This window comes from Strongylocentrotus purpuratus, unplaced genomic scaffold, assembly GCF_000002235.5.
Source record: "Strongylocentrotus purpuratus isolate Spur 01 unplaced genomic scaffold, Spur_5.0 spur5_scaffold_8, whole genome shotgun sequence".
Taxonomy (NCBI): domain Eukaryota; kingdom Metazoa; phylum Echinodermata; class Echinoidea; order Camarodonta; family Strongylocentrotidae; genus Strongylocentrotus; species Strongylocentrotus purpuratus.
In genome coordinates this window covers 11,422,853-11,450,843 of record NW_022145614.1, presented here as the reverse complement: position 1 = coordinate 11,450,843, position 27,991 = coordinate 11,422,853, and the positions used below count along the sequence as shown (strand labels likewise).

At 38.3% G+C, this 27,991-nt stretch overlaps 1 protein-coding gene across 1 annotated transcript; it reads right to left on the bottom strand.

The window, feature by feature from the left end:
• Nucleotides 1-270: 270 nt before the first annotated feature.
• On the bottom strand, nt 271-27,991 carry LOC763155 (VPS9 domain-containing protein 1). Its single transcript, XM_030975539.1, has 14 exons — nt 27,765-27,991; nt 24,980-25,052; nt 24,197-24,301; nt 23,373-23,661; nt 18,562-18,676; nt 15,252-15,314; nt 13,713-13,853; nt 12,992-13,223; nt 5,376-6,464; nt 4,365-4,494; nt 3,398-3,627; nt 2,257-2,341; nt 1,553-1,657; nt 271-792 (listed from the first exon to the last, which is right to left on the bottom strand). Exons 1-14 carry the CDS (start codon nt 27,864-27,866, stop codon nt 693-695), a joined length of 2,859 nt encoding a protein of 952 aa, XP_030831399.1. The 5' UTR covers nt 27,867-27,991; the 3' UTR covers nt 271-692.

The window sequence follows — 27,991 nt, the reverse complement described above, 5'->3', positions numbered from 1 at the left end:
AGAAAATTTTGCCCCTTGCATGCATGTGGTACATTTTTAGGATTTTTAATCAACAGTTACTGCCCTTATGTGGAATGACAGTTTCAAAAGGGCTAGTACTTCATCCAGATTGAGCGGCAGATGTACATTCAAAGCTTGTTAAAGGGCATTACATTTAGAGTCATGCCGGAGCCCCGTCTTACAATGAGTTGATATTAATCGCAACTTATTTGCGATTGATTTCAATCACAACTATGTACATATGAAAGAGATTGCGAACTTGCGATTGATTAGATGACTTGCGATTGATTTGGATCAGTCGCAACTCTTTGTTAGACAGGGCCCAGGGATATATATATATATAACACCAACAACCTTCATTCACATCGCCCGACAAGTATTCAAACCACAGCTGACATCTCATCAGATGGATCAGATGGCAAGATGATGGAAAAGGTAACATCATAATGATTACCCTGACATAATGTATCCGTTAAGGTACAGTCAAACCTGTTGAAGCAGCCACCTGTATAGAAAGACCACCTGTCTATAATGGCATCAATTTTTTTTGATTCCCTTGGATGTGGTTTCTCATTGAAACCTGTACTATTAAAAAGGAACATGTACATAAACACCATACATAAAGACTGCCTGCCTACAAAGACCATTTTCACGTTGCCCTTGAGTGGTCTTTACATACAGGTTTCACTGTACTATGACTTTGACAGCTCCTCTGTGCTGCCTAGTTTGAGGACGTAACTCAGCGCTGTCTGGCAGGTCGTTAAGCAGTAGCCCTCTTCACCAAATAAATACCTGTGATGAACAAAAACACAAAAGATGGAAATATAAATAGAATTAAATCTTTGTTTTTATTTTGGAATTTATTTCATTTTAATTATTCTACATAATAAATCCTACAAGCCAGGCTACACAAAATATCTGAATATATATTTTTTTCTTTGGTGAGAACAGTTGTGTTTCAGTCAATATAGAAGAAGAAAAAAAAAGGGGGGGGGGGTAATTGTTTGTCAGTTTCTGTTATAAAGATAATCTTGAAGTGGGTAGTTCAATAGTCTTGGAAACACTAGACAGTTTACTACAGCTCTTAGACAAGTTGTTCATATTTGATAATCAAGACCCATGAATAGAATTTTAAAGCTGTAGATCTCTAAGAGTTTATTCTGGTACCAGTACTGGAAGGGACAAACTGGCACTTTCAATATCTCAGCAATAACAGACACAGAAACAAGATTTCAAATGTTCTTTATAGCTTTGCATAGTGAGGTAGATATAACTCAAATGGGTACACCATGTGTGTAGTCTTTATAAGGACTGGGGTATTCTTTCTTTGAGAGAGATGTTATTCTTTAAAAAAAAAAATGTTGTATACTATTGTTTTGTAGTTATAGTTCTGACATGTACTGTCTTGAACATCTTTTTACATCTTTCTTCAAAAGATCTACAGGTTCTTGTCAGAACTAAAACCATAACAAAATTATACAACAGTTCTTTTAAGGACTAATACATCTCGGTCAACATGATTTCTGTTGTTTTCAATAGTATGATGGCTTACCCTTCATGGATGAACTCTTCCATAGCACTACATTCTGACACAATCTGAGGCAGAGAGGATCTCATGATGACATAACTCAAGATTGGTAGCAGATCATCACAACCACTACAGGGAGGAGAGATAAATGATTGAGAAAGGTTAATCCGTTGCCAACAATAAATGAGTAGTTAAAGGCATCGTTTAACAATGTTAAATCTGAGATGCATGGCCCTACATGTACGTGTTATCGGTGTCTGTGATATGGTGTAATATTGAAGCCCTAAAAAAATTGCGCTTCAAAATGATCAAGAAGTGCCTCAAAAAAGTAAAAATCTTTGAGTGACCGGTTTTACCATACTCGTTTTCCCCAATAGACCGTAGTGTTATGAAAACAGTTAGGAAACTAAAACGCAAAATTTGGTTTCGCTTTCTAATCATAACTATCTTGATAATCAGACATGCCATCGGCTTGTGAAAGTCATGGGGTTCCTGACTGACCTAAAGGCTTATAATTATCATTGCAGCATGAGCTAAATCCAGGATTTTGTTTCAGAATCTGAGACAAAGTTACCGGATCCCTTTAAGGTACGCAACCTAGGAGAACGAAAGGAATTCAGTAGGCCATGAATTAACCAAGGTTCTTAAAGCAAGCATACTAGAATACCTGTCTAGGAAAAAACATATGAAAGCTATACCTAGTTACAAGAAAATGTTATCTAACTTACACAGTTGTTTCTAAGCTCTGTCTAGAAATGCCTTGGCTCTCATAGTAGTCTCCAACACATTCAATCACAATCCTCGACACACGCACTGCAAGATAAAATAAAAGATGGTACAAAATGGAAGCTAAAGGTCTAGTATACTAAGAAACAAGAGCTATCACTATGAACATGACCGACAAAGAAAGCAGACAAAATATACAGTTCCTCATTCTACCCTCAACAATTGCTATGGTAGACAAAGGAACATCCCTTCACTGCTATTATGTAGAAATCTGTAGAACAGGTGTCACATACATATTCACCTGTTCTACACATTTTTACATAATAGCAGTGAAGGAATGTTCCTTTGTCTACCATAGCAATTGTTGAGGGTAGAATGAGGAACTGTATATTTTGTCCACTTTCTTTGTTCGTAATATTCATAGTGTATACAGTGAAACCTGTTTAGAAAGACCGCTCAAGGGAAAAATGGAAAGTGGTCTTTATGTACAGGTTCCTTAAGTACAGATATTTCAATGAGAAACCATATGCAAGGGAATGAACAAAGTGGTCTTTCTATACAGGTGGTCACTATTAAAAGCAGGGTTGACGGTACCATAACTAAGATCCTAAAATTGGAAATATATTGATGTCACAATGAAAACAAGAAATGACTGAGCAATTAAATTAGGCAAAAGAATTAATGTGACTAACAACATTTTGCAATGATAAATACTATTTGACTCCTAATATCAGGGGGGTGTTTCCCAAAGATCCTAAGTTAAACTTATCTCTAAGTTGGACTTAACAATTATGGAAAGCCGTTAGCATATATGAAAATATTTTGTACAACTTATTTTAAAAGGCATAAAATGTTGATTCAGATTATTCATATTTTCTATTATCAAGGAGATTTCTTGTTCTTGAATATATATTTGTTTAAGGCTACAAATGGCTCTCCATAATTTTTAAGTCCAACTTAGAATTAAGTTCGACTTAGGATCTTTGTAAAACACCCCCCCCCCCCCCCCCCCCAAGGAGTTGTTTGGAATCCTACTCCACAGGAGACAAGCAAACACATTTGTAATGTTTTTCATTAAAGTATATTGAGTCAGCAACAATATCTTGCAGTTTAACTAACATGTAATCAAACATTCCATCTTACCAATACATTCTATTTTCTGCAGAGGACATGTGTACCCCTGCAGCTTACAAAGCTCCTCTACAGCTGCCTGGTAAGGGTAGTAGTCGCTACTTGACGCTTGGCTGCCATCTTGAACAGCGCCCTCTCTCAGCAGACAGAACTTCTCTCCTACTCCGATGTGCTGGGGCATGGCATGCTGGTACTTTGTCATGGCGATGGCTGCACATTCCTCTTTTTTGTAGTTGAATCGTCTACAGGAGATACAAAGGAAAACAACATGGTTAAGAAAAACAGGACCGATGTGTGACACTTCTCGAAAGGGTATTCAAAAGTAACTTGACCATTACTAAGATATTTTATTATTATACATTATATTATCCCATACTTTATACATGCACATGTAGGTCACATATGTACAAGTAAGTAATCTAGACTCAGTTCTGCAAACCTGCTAGCCATAATGTTTAGTTGCCATCAATGTATTTCATTTTTCGGGGAGCATGTTAGATGCCTCGAGATCAATTTGGGGGTAGCTCAAGAAACAGGAAAATGCCTCATACCAACCTATGCCATCAAACTAGTATTGTTTGTTTTCATTTCGGGTTTTGGTTCAGGGATAAGTCCATCTTCTTATTTTTCCTTTTCTTTATTCTTCATTTCTTTACTTATTTCATCTTCTTCTTTTTTTCTTCTAAAATCAAACCTGTTTCTCCTGTAAATACTGTATCTTTTAGGAAAGTAAATGGTGAATATGTTTCTTGAATCCTGTGTTGCACTAGTTTGGCCAGGAGGGATTAGACCTCCCAGTATGGTCACTGGTGGCTATCTCAATAACTCAGCTCTCAATTAACATCAGAAAAAGAGGATCATGGGGGACCAACGAGCACCACTTAGGTATTGTTTTCTGTATAGAGGAAGCAAGTAGCTTCAAGTAGTGCATTGGGGCTTTAAAAAGAAATTTGAATTTTCTTAGCAACAAAGGTAATACCTGTAGAGCATGAGGATTGGTTGCCAGATATCTTTGAAGACGAAAGCTTCAATGATGGAGATGCATTGCTCCTTGGCTGCTGTACTGTTGAGCTGCTCGTACACCGCTACCAGCAGAGACTGAAGACGCTCTGTTAAAAGGACACAGATGAATAAAATAATCAGAGATGCGATGGCTTACTGGTAGAGCAGTGGTCTCATAACCAGAAGGTCCCTGGTTCGAAACCAAGAAACCTAGTGCCCTTTGGTAAGGCATTAATCCTCAATACCAAGTCCCTTGGAGATGACTTAAAGCCGTCGGTCCCCTGGTTGTTTACATGCTTTCTTAGCAGTGCAGTGCATGTCTACAATGGCATGCATATATGTATCTCCAAGACATGATTATTGCTACATGCACATGTGCATATCTATAACAGATAATCATTATCATCTATGACTGTTTGGTTCACTTGATAGGTGCATGCACAACACAAAAACATGACTGGGTAAAAGCTAGATATATCGGAATATCACAAAAATCAATGGAAAAGTTGATAACAAGATCGTTTGTAAAATCATCAGAAAATCACATTACTTTCATGTTTCAACACTGAAATCAATATGCGTAATAGTTAAAACCTCCAAAACTATTTACAGCTCAATAAATAATAGATGACAAGTGATCGTTTAATATTATGAGACTTTCGGGATTTACACATAATGATTTGGAAAATACATTGTAGCAAAAATGCCCCCTGAACTATACTTTGTTGAATAAATTGTATGCATCCATCCATCTTTTTTTACCATCTTCCTTATCTGACATTTGTTTTGAAGACAACTGCTTGACAACTTTAATTTGTCTAAGATGTAGGGTTTGTGTTAGGGTTGCGATTGTGTTTCAGGTTAGGTTTTGGGTCAGGGTATGGGTCAGGTATGGTGTTTGGTCCAGGTTTGCAGTTAAGAATTCAATTAGTGCAGTGACTTTACTGAGGAGATCATCACCAGAACATGTGCCGTAACACCCTCTTACCTGTGAACATGAGCACATCTTTGGTGATGCATTTGAGATGTCTACTCAGTGCCTGAACTCTCATTTCTGCTATCCTCTCCTCTCCATCCTCCTCTTCCTTTGCCTTTTCCTTCTCTCTTTCACCTTCCCTCTCTCCCACACTGCTGTCCCCTTCTGCTAACTCACTGTTGCTTGCGACATCTCCATTTGCGCTGTCATTTACATCTGAAGGGACTTCTTCTTCTTCTTCTTGGCCGGTTTGTTCACTGTCATCTCTAACACTTTCACTTTTCTCATCTGACAAATTATTTTTAGTTCTTTCATCCATACCGGAGACTGCAAGACCATTTAAGTGATTGTCTTTTGCATAATCTGAGTCAGAATGTTGCTTATCGGCAGCATCAGAATTAGTTCTTGTAATATTTGCACTTTCTCCATCTCTATCATTAATGGAGTCATCGGTTGCTATGACAACTGCATCACTAATACTTTCCTCCACATCTTCTGGTTTGTCGATGGTCCTTCCCTCCAACTCCTTGAAAAGCTTTTCTCCATCCTCCAAGGCTTGTGCGATATCAGTCCTGATTTCATCCCTGATCTCTCTCATCCTGTCTCCCTCTGAAGTGGCACCTTCCTCATTCTTCCCTCTAACAGTAGTACCCTCAAGATCATCATCCTGGATGTCTTTTGTAGGAGCAGCTTCATCTGAGCTGGAAGACTCCTCTCCATTCTGGATGCCACTGTCATCAAGGTGCCCATTATCTTCACATCTATCATCACCGACAACTTCTCCCTTGCCCATAGTTCTATCATGGTGCTCCACAGGTAGAGGGTGGACACTCCCTCCCTGGGTGCTAAGCTCCTCCTCCAGAGACGGAGCATCCTCATCATCCTCGGAGAACAGCTCCTCCAGGATATCATCACTCACATCACTATGAGCAAAGAGCATGCTGTTGGTCTGGACTGATGGTCTCGGGTCAGTGGATTCACTCTCTGCACTGGAGGTGCTGTTTTGACGAAGGGCAAGAAGACGTTGGGCTAATGTTTCTTCCATACTCTGATCCAGTTCATCGGGTGTGGTGAAACCGCCCTCTGGTACTGCTCTGGGTTCTGAAAAACAACAGGAACTTTCTTTAAAACAAGGAAAAATAAAACATGGAGTACTAAGAAGATCTACTTCTACAGTACTGGATGAACCAGAATCTTTATGATACAAATACAACTACATGGATTAACAGAATTTGAATGGCCTTGTGCATTTTCAAAATAATTCAAATGGTCAAGGCTCTCAAATTGATTCATTGTATTTAAAATAATAAACTTAGAAAACAGGGTATATTTTTCCCACAAATCTATGGTAGACTGAATCCCTGACATTTTTCCACTCCTACATGATCATGTTTGATTTGAATCAGTCATATCACCTAATAGTCCGGCAGCCATCTCGGTATACCTTGTTTTAGGGTCTATAGTTTTTTTTTCTTCGGATTATAGTTCCTTAGACCATCAATTTGAAGAATTCGATTGCTGACACTCTGTCAGCATTGAGCAATTTGAGATATGTGACGTCATACAAAATGGCCGCCAAAATCCCCTTTTTAACCAAAATTAATGATATAAAAAGTTTTAACAGCATTTTAATACATTAAATGGCAGTCAAATATCTTGATTTTTTTCTAGAATCATCACTCAATAAAAATTGCGATGCTGTATGATCACAAATGATATGCAAATTTGCATAATTCGGAATGGCGCCCTCTATAGACAAATTAACTTGCATAGTTCAAAATGATGGCCAAATACCAATTTCTAACATGAGATTATCATATGTCATGAGTCAGATGCACTGGATACAGTGAGTAAAAATCGTGCTGCACATTTATTTTTATTTTGTAATTTGATACTTGAAGAAAACACGATTGAATTGAATGCTCTCTGCCCCATAGATATGAGGTGGCATATGGTGAAAAATTGCCATTTTCAGTGACAGCGTTAAGAAACTAGAATTGTATTCTAAGGTACTAGATTCTTTTAAATTAACCTAAAAATTACGAACTACCAATACGATACAGGACTTTATCCCTTTATAAGTTTGCTTCAAAATCTTGAAATTTGATTAAAAGCCCTCTAAAGTGTTGGGAACCCTAAAATATTCCATGCGGAAGAGGATGTCATTTAACACTTAATTCTGCAAAGTGAGGTCATGACTGTAATGCGTGCTTCCACACGCATGTTTGCAAATGAGCTCTCTTAACATTTTCTACAAACGCTTCAGTAGTTTGAGGTAGTGAGGCAAGGTTTGGGGGTATTTGGAGCTCCTAGTCTTCGGACCCTTGATAGCCACACGTTGATACGAGCCTCTGACATTCAGTTGGTTGTTGACTTCCATAACATGAAGCAAAGCATTGAGTAGGTTGAGTGATGACATATGACCATGCTGCATCAACATTGCCAACTGAGTCCTAAGGGAGTCGAAACTTCTGCTTCATCACTTTCAGCATTGTACCCTATCCAATGCCAAAGTATGCCCCGAGAGTGTCGCATCCCATCAACGCATGTCCTGCCAACATCGATGGAATGATATCTCCTTACTTGTCTACATTGGCAGGAACATCAATAACAGTTCGATTTGTGAAGGGGCGTTTCCATGGTCATTGGCGTTTTATAAGTCCGTCATGTAGATAATGATGCAGAAGTAGTACGTAGACGTCTGTGTCATCCACTAGGACCCTAACATACATCTTCTCATTAGCATCAATTCAAATCGCGTGCTGTTCTTTGATGTTGCCTGCTTCATCATAACTATGTTGTGGACAGACCTTTCCTTGGCATGACATCACTGCGTAGAATCACTTCAACAGAAACCTCATCTTGACGGTAAAGGCCTGCTTGTGCTTTTGCCTATTTCTGAGCACCCAATCATCCTGTAGACTCGCGCATATAATTATGATGTCGATCAACTGTAGTTTGTTGTCATGAAAAGATAGTGAAGTTAGCAACACTAGAGACACGTTTCAACAACTTCTCTCCCTAGCTTTATTGATCTTTCCAAAGCTTTTGACTGGGTACAACATAAACGCCTATGGAAGATTATGAGCTAGATGGGCTTTCCAGCACATATAATTCAACTCATCCAGTCGCTCTACCAATACCAAGAAGCAACAGTAAGAACAGAGTATGGCTACACCGAAAGGTTCACTATTGGTCAGGTTGTCCGTCAAGGCTGCATCCTATCACCATAACTTTTCAACATCTATGCTGAATTCATCATGAGAAAGGCATTTTATGGTCAAGTTTCTGTTGGTGGACGAACGATCACCAACCTAAGATACGCCGACAATACAACACTCTCTGGCGTATTGATAGGGAAGGTTGGGGGGGGGGGGGGGTTGGGGACAGTTGAACCCCCAAACAAGATTCAAACTGTTTTTTCTATATATTCGATACCAGTGATTTACAAATGTTGCTGAAATGACATGATTTTCCTGGGTTTTTTTCTCACTTTTTAGTAAATTATAATTTGTTAAGCGTATGTTGGAAAATGACAAATCCTATAATCACAATCAAGCAAAAAGTATGCTTATTCAAAAGCCTTCATGTCAGGGTCCGCAGAACAGCGGGGCTCAGGGGACTCGAGCCCCCCTCACTTTTTGTATAAAGTATGTTAAAGAGAACTAGAAAGAAAGAAAAAAAGTGACCCGAGGTGAAATGAGGTATCAAAATATGTTCATATTATAGTTAATAAATGCCTGAAACCCTTGAGCTTCCGGGAGCTGTGCCCCTTGAACACCACGCCAATTTGCGCTCCTCTCTTCCTGATCGTAAATACTTCACCCCCCCCCCCCACCCCGCTTTAAAAAAAGTTCCGCGGGGCCTGCATGTAACATGTATGAGTGGTGGTGATGCAGATTGTTTTTCTGCCCCTCTAAGTGTTTTTGCTCAGTATGCCACTGACAACACTTATAACAAGAACATCAGAAGAACTACTAAAACTCCTTAAAAGTGAAGGATGCAAGTGAATAATTTGGACCCTACCTCAATGTGAAAAAGACCAAGATCATGATTGGTGGAAATTAACTACATGCACCAGAGCATGGTGGTTGATGGAGAAGAAGTTGATCAAGTGGACAAGTTTGTATAATATTATTGGGTCAATGATCGTCAAGGAGGGTGGAAGCTCGGCAATATCTGCCTTTGAAATGTGGAGTTGGAGGAAGCTACTTGGGATATCATGAAGAGATTACAAGACCAATGGACACAATTAATGTCCATCATCGGAGATCAACACGTAACAAAAGAAGACCCAAGCTTAGATGGACTGACGACCTTAGGGAAATCACTAGCCACCCTCTAAATACTAAAGACACTCTACCAGATTGCAGGAGACAGATGCCGATCAAAAGGTCTCACCAAACGGGTCACAAGGGTAAGCCATGATCTATATGAAAACGACGACGACGACGGACAGTAAGAGGAGGGCAGCAGTGACGCGGGACTCAGTTGGAAGACTCTCGACCCGTTATGACCTCTAGATACTCTCGGATATGTCAAACACCAAGCAAACATCATCAGATTTTCATCCACAGCAGAGCACAACCATCAATGACTGTACGAGGTTGTTCCAGTGTCTCATGCCTGGCTGACATCTCAACTTTTGTCAAATTCTATAAGTCCGTCTTTGACATGGGAGTGCTCGTTTCCAGAATCATCAAAAAGTGCTGTTCGGACTCGTGAAAGCTCTTATGACAAAATGTCCTTGACATTGACCTCTCTTGAACTTGTCTGCAGTCCTATTACTCTGGAGTAGATCAAATTTTCATAGACTTTCGTACCCCAACATTGACTTCTTCATGGCTGCCACGGTTTGAACTTTCTTGGAAATTGTGTCATAGAATCCACCAGGTAATTTCTTTTGAAAATCATGCATCTGTCTAGTATAGATGTCAACTGCTTTATCCACATTCACTGACGTTGGAGCAATGCTGGTCTAAATAAAGCCTATCAATTGAATAATAATTTGTGCCGTAAAACCTCTTCTCACCGATTTATGAAAAATTAATTCTTTCATAGCCATTTTTTTCTTGACATATGTAGGGTAGGTGTAGGGAATTGGAGACCACCAAGCTTGAACCCATCACTGTCTGTCCGTTGGCTCCAATATTGATATAGCGACATATGTGGCTTTCAACACCACTACTGCATATATCAAATTCATTTCGAAGACTACAATGCGTTCTCTCTCCGAGAAAATTGGCAAAATTGACCAAGATAAGTAATTTTGATCGTAAAATTTTGCTCTGATATAAAACAAAATTTTCACTGAATGTTGCGGTGTATGCAGATATTTAGGGGTGGCTCTTAAAAATTAGTTTTAAAAGGAAGTTTATGAAATGTGCCAACCATCACAGAAAGCTTATGGCCATTGTGTGTTGTGAATGGGTGTTGCAATTCACATTATGAATGGTGTCTGATCAGAAATGTGTGTAGGTAATGGGGGACACCAGATCCAAGATGGGGCCTACTTCTCCCCAGTTGTCCATTTCATGTTGAAAGGCACTATCATGAAACATATTTGGTTGTACGTGTCACCATTCTTAATTTGAATGCATTTAATTTTAAGAAGTTGTTTCTATGCTGTGAGTTTGATCAATGTAAAAGTCATATTGCCAGAACATTATTCTGAAAGTATTTTAACATAATTGAGAGCACCTTTATTACTGTAAACAAAAAACTACAGAAATATTTTGGGCCACATTGTTTTAAAATCGTTTCAAAATTACAGTAAGTTCATTGGCTGCATGTATCTCTTTCAAAAAGTGTTTGAACTAACTATAACAATCCCATTTTCATTCAAATTGTATTTAAAATGTCTTGATTTGTAACTGTCCCTTATTACCTACACATGTAGGTAATGAGAGACCCTTGGGGATGACGTCATTAATCATTGTTATCTTATTAATCAGTTACATCATGACCACAATTTCGTTACCAAATAAAGAGAAAAAATACTAAAGAGAATACAAAAATATCTGTATGTGTAACATTGTTCATGTTTATGTAAATTATGCAAATGTGCTTAAGGGTCTTCCATTCCCCACACCTACCCTATCTAAATTTGTACCAAACACGATGAAAGATTAATGCAGCACAACTGCAATTGTTGCCCAAAAAAAGCATTTAATATGATTTCAACGTGACATAGATTTAAGAAATCGGCATTTGGCTGGCACAAATATTTTATTCAAATTGATATGTTTATAGAGGGCGCTATTTCAAAATATGCAAATAAGCTGGTCATCTATGGCCATGCAACATCACGAAACATTTTTTTAGTGATGGTCCTAGAGAGATACAGACATTTGGCTGCCAAAAATTATAGAAAAAATCCTTATTATATATTTATTATTCATTTTTAAAGGAAAATCATGTACTTTGGCGGCCATTTTGTATGACGTCATATATCTTAAATTGCTCAAGGCTGACAGAGTGTCAGCAATCGGATTCTTGAAATAGAAGGTCTAGGCAATCAAAATCCATTGAAAAAAAAACTATAGACCCTAAAACAAGGTTAGGCCAATAATCTGGATTTGGCTGCCGGACTATAACCAACTCTGAACGGCCCGATTCATGGCCATTCAGTTTAGTGTACACTAGGTTTTTGTTTGGTTTGTCCTTGGCCTGGTAACGTGTCTTCAGTCTGACTTGGGAATAGACTTCCTTTCTTCCTTCATTCTGTCTGTGGATATCCTTAAATGTCCTTGTGGTCTGGCTACCATTTATGGAGGCCCATGTAGAGGAGCGTCACTACCTAAGAACCCACTGCACTAATCGTATAAGAGTAGGGGGAAACCCCGGTGTAGTGGTCCACCTGCACACCCCAGTATAGTACAACAATACTCTGTAAAGAGGGATGTACTCAAATGGAAGAAGAAGAAGAAGAAGAAGAGACTAATGCTCAGGCAGCAGTTGCTACGCAGCTAACTTTCCTTCATCCTTATCACAGTCCACAACCCAAAACTGTAATTAATTCGAACCCTAATCCCAAACCTCGTATTAACAAAAAAGTGAATTCTGTAACTAAGTCTACCCCATTTGCTTTGGCGAAGTAACGCACCAAGTAAATGTTGATAGAGCAAATCGTCGGCTGGCTGGCATATAGAAGGGCGTTAGCAACTCGAAAACTAATTTTCAAATTATTTGCATTTAAAGATTTGTTTTATATTTAAACTGCTATCCGTCCCAAAAATTGGTTCAAAACTTAAAAGACTAATAGAAATGTTATAGTAGAACACTGCCACAATTTGTTTTCGGAAATAAGTCAGTTTTATAAAAGTTTGAGGCGATTTAGTGCTAACGCCCTTCTGCTTAACACTTCATTTTTAACCTGAAATTCGAGCTAACGCCCTTCTGCCAGCCAGGCGACAAAATGTTGGATCACTGTCACAAGGATACATTACCTTGGAGTTTGAGCGGTTCCACATCCTTGTAGGGAACCACTATCTCCTCAATAGAGAAACCTCGTATTAACAAAAAAATGAATTCTAGCACTAAGTCTACCCCATTTGCTTTGACGAAGTAACGCCTCAAGCAAATGTTGATACAGCAAATGTTTGATCACTGTCACAAGGATACATTACCTTGGAGTTTGAGCGGTTCCACGTCCTTGTAGGGAACCACAATCTCCTCAATGGAGGGTAGCTTCCGCTGTATGAGAGGCATGATCTTCTGATAGATCGTGATCTGGTAACGCTTGAGAAGCTGGCTTAGAGGGTGCTGGTCACACGATAAGATCTCGGTGATGAGGTCGTGGATCAGTCTGAGGTCACCGGGTGATTCCTGCAGCCGTTGGCGCCTATCCTGGAGCCATGTCTTTGAAGAAAAAGGGAATTGAAGGAGAAAAAAAATCACAAATTTGTGATCATCAAGGAAATATTATCTTGTGTACTAGCTAGACAACAAGGCCAGTTAAGGATATCCAAAAACAGAATGAAGGGAAAAAAAAAAGTTCTATTTTTCCTGCTATAAGCACATCTCCTGTAGCAAGGGCTTTAAATCATAGTTTTACAGGATAGCTTGGAAATTGGATGGAATGGTTGGTGAACCGATGACAACAATTGAAGAGCACATTAAAACATAAAGTGCACATGTACACCATTTTGATAAATATCTGTTATGTTGTTTACCAATATAAGTTTATCATTGATGTGTCATAATCCTTCTTATCAAAATCATCAATATCTTTTCAGAGTTATACTATTAGATTTCTCAATAAGAACACAAAATGGTGCAATCTCAAATACGCTAAATAGCAATCCCATCAGCCGACTTGATCCTCTATGAGTGGGTTCAGTCCCATACCTTGACATTCTCGTACTCCATTATGTTAGCATAGACTGTTCTGAGTTCCATTTCTTCCTTGGTAGGTTGGCCACTGGATGAGAATCTCTGGGCTGCCTGCTCCTTAAGACGTTGCTGACGTTCCTTGATCTTCTTAGCAAGCTGGGAGTTGAGGTGGGTCAGTTAAGGAGACAATTCTTGTATTTTTGTTAGTTTTTTTTGTTTTACCCATCTCAGTGCTCAGAAAGCATGTCTATTCTTGAATGGAAGCAACCAGGGGACCAACGGCTTTAAGTCCTCTCTGAGAGACCTGGTAATGAGGATTAATGCCTTATTACCAAAGGGCACTGGTGCATCGACTTGGTTTTAAAAATTGGGACCTCCTAGTTACAAGACCACTGCTCTACCACTGAGCCATCGCACCTCCTAATATATAAACTTGATCAAGTTCTAAAAATAATGTATAGCTTATCCAAGCACACAGCTACATGTACATTTCATATATGTAACCACACTTTAATACCCTAAATCCAAACTGCATATCAAAAAAGGAGACCTACCAATAAATTCATTAAGAATGCATGTACAGGCACAGTGGAAACTCATTATAAAGAGCTCTGCAATAGCGAGGTATCTGTTAGGACAAGGTGATTTTGCTGGTCCCAGCTCTTTATATATATTTTTTTTACCCTGATATAAAACGGTAATTTACACGGTCCCAAGGACTCTCGAAAGATTAAAATCTTCATGGAGGTAAAATTGCATAACAATAAAGCTCATTAGTCGCTCACTTTTTCTGAAAGCGTTACATTTAGATACTGCGTGATGGAAACAGTGGTGCAATGTCTACTTCGAAAATGCACTACTGTCTCCTTAACAGCTGGTTTGCACAAGACACTGATGGCACCAATACAGCCATCCTAATAGAGCAATTTTCACAGGTTTTAATCATCCACTTATCAACTGTGTGGTCCTGTCATTCAAACATCAAACCAAACAAAATAGTACAAAACTACCAGGCCTGAATATACTGGATCTGATCTACCACAGCAGCTTCTAATCATTGAAAAGAACATTTGCATGGTGTTGTAATTGCCATAGCAACCATTAACTGGATCTGATCTTACCACGGCAGCTTCTAATCATTGAAAGGTACATGGTGTTGTAATTGCCATGGAAACCATTAACTCACTGTTGACGATCTCAACGTATTATTCAAACCACAAAGATGAATCAACTAGTTAAACATAGCTGACTGAGAGCACTGTCAGAGATCTATGCCATCCCACAGTCTACACTGGCTTTCTTCAGTCAAGGGAAAAAAAGGGAAAGTCCTCCCTGACATAAAGTTAAAAATAATAATAATGATAATACATTTATAGAGCACAGAAACTATCCAAAATCAAGTATATATTCTACTGCACTACAAGAGCTCCTGGTATCCTTAGATTTACAGTTAATTGAAATGATGTGCTTTCAGTTTTGGTTTTAATAGAAGTAGAAAAATGAGAGGAACAGCTCAGTGAAAGTTTGAGAGATTTTAAATATTCAAAAGGATACACTGGCTTCCCTGGCTTTAGCAATGGCCATATTCTCCATTAGTCTTCGCTGGAATGTCAGGTTCTGCATGGAGAGAAAAAAAAATGACAGGAGAATTAGGATTAAAGGATTAAAAGTTAAACATTGATTTGCTCATGCTACATTTCCTTGTCTATATATCTCTAATGAATTAATGGAGATGACACCGAAGGAAAAAAAGGGGAAAATGGATGGACAAAACAACAGAGTTACTACTGACATACCCACCTCCATAAAAGAAGTACAACTGTATATAGGATTGACCACTTTGATTTATCAATTAAATGGTCAAGCAACTGTGTGACTGGTCACTACATACATGTATAACCTTTTCTGTTAGCATTCAGTCCTTGGGAGCATATTAAATTTTAATAGACAAACAACAACAACAACAACAACACAATTCCAAGTATAGGTAACTTTTTAGAAGTCCATTATAGGCTCATCCAGTCTCGTCCCGCTAAAGCTAATAATATCCAGTACCAACAGGCTTTTAAAGTAGACTACAGATCTCTTGGCATACTTACATGTACATGAAATGATACACAATACAACACTTCCCATTCTACATGGATGGAATGGGCTTCTCATTGGTGCTATCAAACTTTTAAAGGTACTATGTCCCATTTGCAGGCCAAAAAAATGAAAAAGTTAAATTCCAACTGCATTTGAAAGATAATACTAATTTAGAACTTCCCTAAAAAAGATGGGGCTTGAAAATGTCTTCAAGTGGGAAAATAATGACTACTAGTTGTCAAATCGACTTTAGGGCTAAAGAGCCCAAAAGTAATAGTCTTGATTTTCAGACAATTGTACCAAATGGTCATACGTTTTATGCTGCGCAAAGATTCAATCAGTTTAATCTTGGCCATCACAAGAAGTGGGTTATTGATGTAGACAAATGCTCATGTACTCTTTACAACTCTTTTCATATTTGTTATTACCAAAGAAGAAAAAAAAAGCCAGTCAGTCACTCAATAGTGTCTGACAGTGAAGTCTAGCAAGTAAACCGGTTTCCTTGCATAATTTGAATATGAGGACACTGCTAACGTTTAAATTTCACAGATAGGACATACATGACATATTCATAATTCCTGCAAAGTTCTACAGCATTTGAGGTTGGCTGCAAAAGGGACATTGTACCTTTAATAGGGGAAATTGTACAGGCACATGTTTAATAATATGCTGGTACATTCTCTATAAACTTTTAACTATGCCTCAATTGACCTGCAATCTTTTTTTTACTGGCATGCAGTGTAAAGGGCTTCTTTAAGGATAATAAAAGTGCGTTATCATTCCTTGCAATTAAGTTCTCAAGAGGCTGGCAGAGATGAGATTACTGAAACATGGAATAATACAGATTGAGTTTTGTTATAAAGATCAGTTGGTCAAGGGTGAAAATCTGTTTTTTTTTTCTTATGCTGTATGTCTTTCAACAATGCAGAATATTAGCAAATATTATCATGAAATTGCAACAACCACAAAGGAAAAATGAGGTGAAAGTAGGCAATACAGACAGATTTGTGCCTTCTGTTGCTCCATAATCCAAGTTGTAATAACAACAACAACAACAACAAAGATAATAATAATATTAATGTCTTATTCATTGTTATCCACCTGTTTGTCCTCTTAATGCATGTAAACAAGATGACTCTCCATACATGTATGGACATTCAAACAATGAATGAATGAAATAGTAAAGCTTATCTTTCTTTGACCTTTCTCAAGCAGTCTACATGTAAATGTGTGTACATACTCAGCACATAAATATATATCACTATAGTTTTAAAAGAGGTTACAGAGAGAGTACAACATTCTACATGCTTGCTTCCTGTCATTACAGAAGTAGATCATTAAGCCACACCTTCATAAGGAACAGAAGGTGTCAAAACCACAAAGAATGAGGAAGGAAGAGTCATAGGGGATTAAACAAACTGCTCATCAATGGGGAGAGGGAGAGAGAGATGGGGAGGGGGAGGGAGAGGGAGAGAGGGAGAGGGAGAGAGGGGAGGGAGAGAGAGGGGAGGGAGAGAGGGGGAGGGAGAGAGGGGAAAGGAGAGAGGGGGAGAGAGAGAGAGGGAGAGAGAGATGGGGAGGGAGAGAGGGGGAGAGAGAGAGGGGAGGGAGAGAGGGAGGGAGAGAGGGAGAGAGAGATGGGGAGGGAGAGAGGGGGAGAGAGAGAGGGGAGGGAGAGAGGGGGAGGGAGAGAGAGATGGGAAGGGAGAGAGAGATGGGAAGGGAGAGAGGGGGAGGGAGAGAGGGGGAGGGAGAGAGGGGAGGGAGAGAGGGGGAGGGAGAGAGGGGAAAGGAAAGAGAGGGGAAAGGAAAGAGAGGGGGAAGGAGAGAGGGGGAGAGGGGAAGGGAGAGAGGGGGAAGGAGAGAGGGGAGGAAGAGAGGGGGAGGGAGAGAGGGGGGAAAGGGGGAGGGGGAGAGGGGGAGAGGGGGAGGGAGAGAGGGGGAGGGAGAGGGAGAGGGAGAGAGCGGAAGGGAGAGAGGGGGAGAGGGAGAGAGAGGGGGAGGGAGAGAGGGGGAGGGAGCGAGGGGGAGGGAGAGGGGGAGGGAGAGAGGGAGGGAGAGAGGGGGAGGGAGAGACAGACAGACAGACAGAGACAGGGGCAGAGATGGAGAGAGACAGAGAGGGAGAGAGAGGGAGTGGAGGTGTGGACAGGGGGAGAAAGAGAGGGGAAAGAGAGAGAGGGGGAAGGGAGGGAGGAAGAAAGAAAAGAAAGAGAAACGAAAGAAAAAAGAGAGAGAGAGAGAGAGAGAGAGAGTGGAAGTGTGGACAGGGAGAAAGAGAAGGAAAAAGATAGAGGGCGTAGGGAGCATACTGGTAGGGAGGGAGGGGGGAAGAAGAAGAGAGAGAGAGAGAGAGAGAGAGAGAGAGAGGGAGAGATGGGGCTGGACAGAGGGAGAAAAGAGGCAAGAAGAGTAGTCAACAGAGAAATGGTTTTAACAGAGAGAGAAAGAGAAAATGAAGAGACACAGATAAAGAGACACAGATAAAGATAAAGAGAGGGTACAGAAATAAGAAAAATATAGCAACATGCAGTTATTCTTTAGATAAGGGAACATTTAAGAAGTGAAGTGAAGAAATAAATTAACAACTGATAAAAGACTAATTTTGTCATACTGTAAAAAGACAAATGTAGGGGAAAACAAATGAATTGGAAAGTAAACCTTAAAATGAGTGAGATATAAGAGGGGAAATTCAAATGATAAAGAAACAACGACAAGGTAGGAGACAAGCATAAAAATAGAGCGGTAAATTTTACTGAGAGAAGTGAGTTCTTACCACAAGGCTTTTGTTCTTGCTTGTAGTATGCATCTTGTTCAGTCTGCTCCTGTATGTTGCCATCAGTTTTCTATTCTCTCTGTATGCCTTCTCTAATGGACCAAGAGCCTCATCACTAAAGATAAAAAAATAGAATAATATATCATAATATCAGATATGTACTCCCATCATGTTTATCTTGTTGCTTATTTATTTAGTAACCAATTATTTGGTCTAGAGGGGACCCTAAAACTTTAAAGCTCTGCTTTTACCAGGGTCCCCTCGTCTTTCTTTTAGTTCAATTTTTTTTGTTATCATTGCCATAATTTGATTTTTGCATTGTAAATGTGTAATGATCTGATGTTATGCTCTTTGTGTCATTTGAAAGAAAGACGAATAAATATCTTATCTAATATTAAATAACATGATTTTGTGATATACATGTTCATGTGCATGTACACACTTGACAAATTATAATCTATGATTTGCTTTCGAATTTAGTTGAAATTCAAGAAGGCCTGGGATTGTGTCCTTTGTGCTACTATCCAAATGGTTATTGAGCCAAGCAGAAGTACATCATTAAAGAAAATGAAGTATCAATTAAGATTTGTACAAGTTTTAGAAATGCACAAACTATGGGGCAGTATTGTGAGAAACCTAAGGGGGCATAGTTTTCCCTAAAAGACATAGGCTTTTAGAATTAGACAGAAGATTAGACACATTTTTTAAAATTTTCTTGTACCAAATCAAAAAATGAATTCACTGGCAAGGGAAATTTGTACAACATGACTAATAATGATTAATTACCAACATGACAGTAAGTAATTCCAAAACAGTCTTTGAGTATCCTGGGAAGAGATTCAGAACCAGTAAATTCCAATGATCTACTCGAGAGCTCATCACCTCAAGACTTTCCACATGCCAATATTCCACTCCAACATCCAGTATAAAGAAGGAAGAAGACGACTAGTGCTCCAAGACAGCGTTCATCCACTAAAATGCACAAAATTTGCCACAATGACTCAAAGGCATTCCTACTTATCTGCAAGAGAAGCTGGACATTAGAGTTAGCAATAGCCACAAGCCTGGAATGTATCTAAGGGTCAATAACAAGGAAACCCCATGACATCATTCATCTCCCCATATGAAAGTTTTGTCCAACTGAATCCAAGAAAAATTACTAAGTATCCATGAGAGAAGCTTAGAAGAAACACAAGCCACAAACCAAAAAATGCCCACATGTCGAGAATCCACTAGCTAATAACATCAAAAGAAGACTACTCCGTGACAGCATTCATCCACTCAAATGCAAATGTTGTCCTGCTGACTCCAAACATTTAGTAAGCGTCCATGAGAAACGCTTGGAATTAACAAGAGCAACGAGCCTCAGACTGTCCAGGTGTCAGGTATCTAACATGCAGCCAATAACAAAGAGAGATGACTCCTTCGTGACAGTATTCATCCACTTAATGTTGTCCCATTGACTCCAAACATTTAGTAATTAGCGTCCATGAGAAAAGCTTATTAACAATTAACAAGAGTCACAAGCCTCAGAGACTGTCCACGTGTCAGGTATCTAATGGCCAATAACAAAGGCAGGAGACAACTCTGTGACAGCGTTTACATAAAATGCAAAAGAATATTGTAAGTGTCCACAAGAGAAGCTAAGAAGCAACAAGCCTCACACTGTCCACGTGTCAGCTAGGTATCTAATGGCCAAAAACAAAGAAAGAAGACTAGGACCCTGGGACAGCGTTCTACTGAAATTTGCCAGACTGACTGACTCAGATGGACAAGTCATCAAAAGCCTAGCTAGGTGACGACCGGCCGGCCGGCCAGCCAGCCAGCTGACGATGTCTGAGAATCACAAGATCACAGACATGCAGGGCCGAGTGATTCACTAGAGATGTAAGTAGGGGAAATAGACATGTATTCTTCACAGGAAGAGGGACAGCTAGCAGCCAGGTTATAGACCCCCCCCCCCCCCCTCATGTATTCTACATGTTGTTTGAATTCTTCGGAGTTAGAGGGGGGGGGGGAGTTTGGCTAGCTTCATTCCCCACTGGGGATACAATCAAACTATGTGATTTAATTGCTGATGATCTGGCCAATATGAGGAGTTTAAGCATTTACTTTCCCCCAATGAAAACTTCTTTGAATGATGTTCCATCCCCTGAAAGGCTTGGACCTTTGGTGTCATAAATCCCTATTTTTTTTCTACTTTCAAATTTGTGGGCATTTAATCAACTGCAATTAATGTTCCTAATAAAGAAGTCGCTATACGTCTGAAAATATCTTGTTAACTGGTTGACATCTAAATATGTAAGTTATTTTGCTACATAGGGGCACGTAGTGTGGATCCAACAATAATAGACACACAAAAAGAAAACAACTTGAGTACTTCTAATAATATCTTATCTTCATGTTGGCATATAACCAAACTTTCTTTTTAATCCCTATGAACTAAAGCTTGAAAATACATCATAATCACAAGACAAGCACAGAAGAAAAACTTGTCCATCAAAAATCTTTTCAACGCCACCTGTCAGTACCCGGCCGAGGTATTCTGATTTGATCAGCTGACCAAGAAAGACGAAGGGGAAATTCCCTTCCCTCTCGATGTCCTCGGGAGATTCGCAAGAAAAGCCAAAGGAAGAATGAACTGATTATAGTTGACCAGGTGACAGATTAGTCTAGAGGAAAAGGTTAATATAATTAGAGGTCACTTTCTCAAACAGTTCAAACTGGACTTTAAGAATGAGATTGTATCTAATATTTTGGACTACCGGTAAGAAAATTAGTCATTCTCATTTATTTTATTCATAACAGGTAAATTAAGGTCTATATTGTACATTATTAGGTAACATGAAAAAAGGTTCATATAAAAAGGAGACATTAAAAATATGCTACTCAAACTGAAAATAAGTCTCAGAAAACGTTATGTTGACAGATACATGCACAGTGTGTTTACAAAATTAGTGGTATCAAATAATAAGGAATTTAGAATTTTAAGGAACTGATTGAGATCCGATGGCCTATTCTCTAGACTGAATTGAAGTGATATACATTGTATATGTACAGCAGTAACATATGCATGTATTAAGTTGTGAAGAAATTGTGTACATATTCTTGTATTCTTATTTTGGGATGATATGGACAAAGGAAGCCAATTTTAATTTTTATCACGTAGTAATCGTATAGATACATGTAGGGCTACAAAAGAAAGTAAATTAAATTAGAAATTTCGCATAATTATATGAATCAAGTATAGTACATGTATATCCATGTTCGTCCAGGGGAAACATTCCTAGAATTATTCAGTTAAAAAATGCCTGTGGATTCACACAATTCAGACACAAGTTATGAAGGTGAGAAACCAGCCAAAATATCCAACCTCTAAATCTAGCTTTTACATGTAGATTGCCCCTCCCCCTTCCCCTTTCTCTATCTCTGTCTCTGTCTCTGTCTCTCTCTCTCTTTAACTTGCAAAAAGGTATGTCTAACTACATTTTCAAAGGTAAAAAAGATCATCTTTGACCCTCTTCTTATAATAAGACAAATCCCAAATGGAATGAACCCATTGTGAAACTCCTTGAAAGAATCATCCCACTTCAATCAAAGTCCAGTGGAAAATTACAAAATCGATTCTGAAGTTCAGGAGAAATATCCCTGACCTGCTTGCTTGTTTATTGATGACATCATTCATAAATAATAGTCTAGATACTCTGATAGGGTACTTGAAAAAGATAACCCTTGCATGGTTAAGTTTCGGTCAAGGCATCACTATTTACAAGCCAGGGGGGTGTTTCACAAAGATCCTAATTTGAACTTATCTCTAAGTTGGACTTGGACGTTAGCATCTATGAAAATATTTTGTACAGGTTATATTAAATGTCGATTCAAATCATTCATATTTTCCATTATCAAGGAGATTTAATGTTCTTGATGTGGAATTTATAAAAGTTTTAATTACTTGAATTTTCGCTTCTGAATATATTTTATTTTAAGGCTACAAATGGCTCTCCGTAATTTTGAAGTCCAACTTAGATTTAAGTTAGACTTCGGATCTTTGTGAAACACCCCCCTGGTTACTTAAATGTCATGTCTAGTTTTCCAAGAAAGTGTACGACCTTTACAGACCATCTGGCAGCTAGAGATTGTGATTTTCCTAATAATATTGTTTATGATCGAGATGACTGACATATGAACTGAAATTCACCTCATCAGACACATTTACCAAAACAAAAAATTCAGAGGGGTATTACTTTGTTCTCTTTAACTCCTTGTAAACTGGTGAGACAAAAAATGACAAGTTTAACCACAATACTATGGCCTGGATTTTTATCATTTCATAGGAACAAGTAATTCACTCATTGTTTACTTCCAAAAAATTGGTCAAAGACTTTTCATAGATTTTTCTTTTTCTTACACAAAATTTCAAGGAGAAAAAAATCCACAATATGTAAATAGGCTTTTACATGTCTCTGATGTTATACAAATTAGTATCAGCTGGCTCTGTGTTCAATGTTGCCACTATATACAGGCAAATATAATTTATCTTTATAATTCAAAGTCTTGGAAAATGCCTACATGTAGGTCACATCTGGTGGGCCTGTGGATTGTGGACAAATAGATGCATTCTGAAGGCTGCGATAATAACAAAATTGTTTGAAAGACTATCCCTCCTCCTTTCAATAAAGCACAACTCTCCAAACTATACTCAAGGTACAATTATTCAAAAAAAGACAAAGACCCATTCTTCACAAATGTAATAAAATTGAAATACTGGATTTAATGAGAAAAATTCAAGTTTCCCTCTGGATAAATCTTACCTCTGATGGTTTGGAGATGCATTTGGAGCAGGGGACCTCTGCGGATCAGGCTGCTGAACAGTGGGTCGTACCACAGCAACATGGGAGGGTGCAGCATGTGAGAAGGTGGAGGGCACAGCTGGAAACATGGATGGGCTGATGCGACCTGATGGGATCGACGATGACAGCGATGGTGACAGGGAGGATGACATCGATGATGTCAGCGATGAAGGGGGTGTAGGAGAGGGTGACAAGGTTGCTGTCTGGTGTGTGGCTAGAAGGGGGAAATGGGTCGGAGTGGATGTTTCTTCTGTGTGAAATAAATGGAATCAAAATATAAGCCTTAGACATCATTAACTACATACAAATATAAACGTACCTTCATCAATTTATGAATTCATACTGCTCATATTTAGTACAGAACAGTCAAGATATCACCTCTTCTCCTAACCTTTCTCATTGATTCTCCCTATTTCTAAAATCTCACTCTTCTTTACCTCCCGAAGTGTATTTTTAGTTTAATACTACAGAAGTCAACCTCTTCCAACTCTGTTCTTCCATCTTCATATTCATACTTTCATGACAGCTCTCATATACAGATACTCCAGTATAAACCACAGAGTAGAGATGTAGTTAAAGCCCCACCGCACTACTTATAGCTACTTGCGCCCTCTATATAACAAACAATGCCTGTTGGTCCCCCATGCTCCACTTTTTCTTATGTTGATTGAGAGCTGATTTGATGAGAAAACTACCCGTCAGTGACCTTGCAGGGTCGTCTAATCCCCCCTGGCCAAACTAATACGGATGGCTTTAGCTAAATCTAACAAGTATTGATGACCTACCCATGTTGTTCATGATATCAGCCACCCGTTCACTGCATTGCTGAGCAAGTTTCACCATCTTCATTGATCCTTTGGTCTTCAGGTTCACGGACGGTGCTTGGCAAACTGTACATAGAAAAGGAAAACAATTAGAGAAATCTGCTCCTAAAAAGGACAGTTTTTGGAAAGGATAGTATGAGATATATATCATAACTATTGCTATAATCGCTCAAGCCATCTGGAATCAAATGACTTACTGATGAAATTTTATGCAAACTTAAGATGTGCAATTCTTGCATTTGTAATAATTGTATAAATCAGGCAGTATTAAACATGTCAATGGTATTATCAAAAGGATGACTCCAGAATCATCTGAAGGGGGAGGGGTTCGGGGTGCCAGATTGTTTGAAAACGGCAAAATTCCATATCTTTAATAGTAATGTAACAAAGACTTTTCTGTGTCTGTTTGATTGTTTTTTACGCGACTGCTAGGAAAGCTCAAGCTCGACGGCTTAAGTCATCTCTGAGGGACTTAATGAGGATTAATGCCTTACCAAAGGGCACAAGCGCATCGACTTGGTTTCGAGCCTGGGACCTACTGTTTACAAAACTACTGCACTACCACTGAGCCAACGTGACTCCTGTCCTTTTTTTTTTGTTTGTTCCACTTCCAATAATGAAAGGGGTACAGCTAATTTGTCCTCGATGTGAATTTTCCTACATGTATGAACTTTTACCTTTACATAATCCAACTATAACATACTTTGGTTACGCAACAGAAATGTACTTTTGGTTTATACGTACCTTTAGCTCTTGCATCTTGCAATAAACATTGTGAAATGTACTGCATACAGCTCAGATAGTGAAGATAGGCATCCTGGAAAGAGAATAAGAAGGAAACATATTCCCTATAAAATAAAGTCAACAGTCATTCAAAAATAGCAAATTGTTAAATTTAAGAAATTGTCAAATTTTGCACACAATGACAAAATAAGGGTACCGGTACTTGTTAATATCCCCTATTGATATCTCCTATGTATGTAATGTACACTTTAATGTACGATAGAAATATAATTCACTGATATAAAAAAGAGCATACACTTGTTCATTTTGAAATACACTGTGAGTGCAAATAACATACATTGAATATCCTACATGTACATTTTTTGTTGAAGGTTGTGACAAATCACATTTCCTGTAGAAAAACAAATATTGACATGCTCACTTTATAATGTAATGCTACATACAAACAATAAACATGTACATACATGTATGTCATTCTAATAAAATTGAATAATTCAGTCCAAGAAACTGTTTCTCCCAACTACATTGTGAGGATCAAGGTGAAAATAAAACTACTCTAAACCATATACACTCAACGAGAATGAAAGTACAGAGCTGCAAAGCTACAAAATATTTTCTTTCCGCAAAAACTAGCATTTCCTGCCAATTTCCTACTGGCACACATGATTTCCATTCCTGCCAAGAAAGTTAAACCTTCTACTACTGCATTTTAAACATGTAGACTCCGCAATGGAAAATGCAAACACAATGATCATCCAACTCTTTCTTTACTTATTCATTTCCATCAAAAATGAATTACATACACTGTACATGTTTATACACAGTCTTCAAGAAAGATTCTACAATATCATGCACAAATGTATGCACTTTACCTTGATCAATGACAATTCAATAGAATTTTAGTTTTTCACTTTATAAAATAATGATTGAGCAAAATCACAAACAAAATTATAATCTTACCCACAATGGGTGAATATGTAGCAAAGTTTAACCAATACAACTGATTAAACTCCAATAATTCTCTATCTATAATACAGTATAACATTCAAAAGGGCCCTCTTTTCAACCAGAGATACAGTTATAACATTTAAGGAAAGTGGGTATTAATAAAAATAAGCAAAATTAGCTGAATTATGATTTCAAGTAAAAATTAACACAAAATAAAAAACAAAAAACAAACAATATACACTTTTTTTTTTATAAAAGAAAGCATTGTCCTGTCATGTTCAGGCTTTATCTCATGTTGCCTGTGTTTATAACCCAAGATAGAATTTGATTATTTTCAAAAGACTGCTGGAAGCTTATTCACTAAAAAGCATTTCTCTTATACTTTCCTGTACCCATACATTATCCTCCTACAGTATTATACATGTCATTAGCACTTATCTGTCTTGCAGAATCTATGATAAATTTGTTCGATTCTGTAAGACTTTACTTTCCAGTTTCCATCATTACTCAAGCTCAGGTAGAACAGAGCCATTTAATTAAAGGCTCTGAATAGAGCATTCCAGCTGTATTTTAAAATAATTATCATAATTTTTTATGTTCATAAAAAAAAATCATGTTTTTTTATCTAAAAAATAAAACCAAACCAAACCAAAACCATGTCTCAGTACTAATATTGTTCAAGTTAAAGGGCAATTCAACCCTTGTAATAATTTCATTTGTACGAAAGCAGAAAAAATAAGAAAACGGAATGGCAAAAGTTTAAGATAAATCTGATCAATAATAAGAAAGTCACAGATGTTTGAAATATGATATCACTAAATTTATGCAATTCTATTGATGATCTATTGGCCATTTGGTCACTGGATTGTAATGTATTGATGGACAATGATCCCATTAAATAAAATTCAGTATTTCTCCTACATGTACATGTAGGTGCCTCCTCCCTTGGGGGACATCTCAAAATCTATTTTGGGTAGCATATTATTGAAGGTTCTCTGAAAAGAAAAGACCCTCCTGAGTCATACATTTTGAAAAAATTCTCTTAACTAATCTATACTAGGCCTACTCATCATTTTGACCTGATCATAGAAGTGGTCCAATCATGTGTCTTAACTCTCAAATATGATAAAGAACATACAGTGTGCATGAAAATGTCCAAAGAAAATTCAGTTTAATGAGGTTAAGATTAATGAATATTTTTAAGAAGAAGAATAAGATGTATACTCATACAATACTAGAATGAACAAATGTAAAATCGGTGACAAGACACTTGTAACCAAATTGTGATGCGGGATATTAGCCCGAAGTTACAAATTGCATCTTCATCAGATCGAAACTAGAGCCCGAGAAATTTGCTCAGTATTAAAGAGCGCATAGTGTGAGTCTTTGGGCTGGCGAAGAAAAACTGGACAAACAGGCTATTTTGCAAACTAGGCCAAGATATCTTTGGAAGATTTCCTTAGCAAATAGCCCTCTATTTGCATCTTCACATGCCAAACAGCCCGCTATGTTTCATCTAAGTTTAATAATATTCAATAAGCAGAACAAGTCAGAAAGTGATTTAGACAAAGTCAATGCACACCACAGTTGATGACGATGTAGGTCTACTACTACTAGTCTACAGACAAGTTCTCAATGTGATTTTTTACTTCAAAATTGTTCTTAATAAATAAAATTGATGGCAGAACTTCGACACTTTGGGGGACAACGCTAAAATTAACCACTGTTTTGGTCTTTCTTTCCCTCTCTCTCAATCAGACAATCATTCAATATTCACACTGCACTGCTCACACTCGGTCCTACGCCTCTCCGTACGGAACTGCACTCTGTTACTCACCGGAGCGCTGCCGCTGGTATCAAGTTGAATTGCCTGCCCGACAGCCTTCATCGCCGTCTGCAGCTGCTTCTGTTCTTCTGGATTTTCGCTCCTCAATTCCATCCTTATAATGTGGCCAGATAATTCACTTGAGTTTTCCCAGTGTATCAAGTTATATAAAATTGTGTCTAAACACAAACTCTCAATATAAATACCATTAAACAAGGTAAATTGACAAGTCAGTAGTC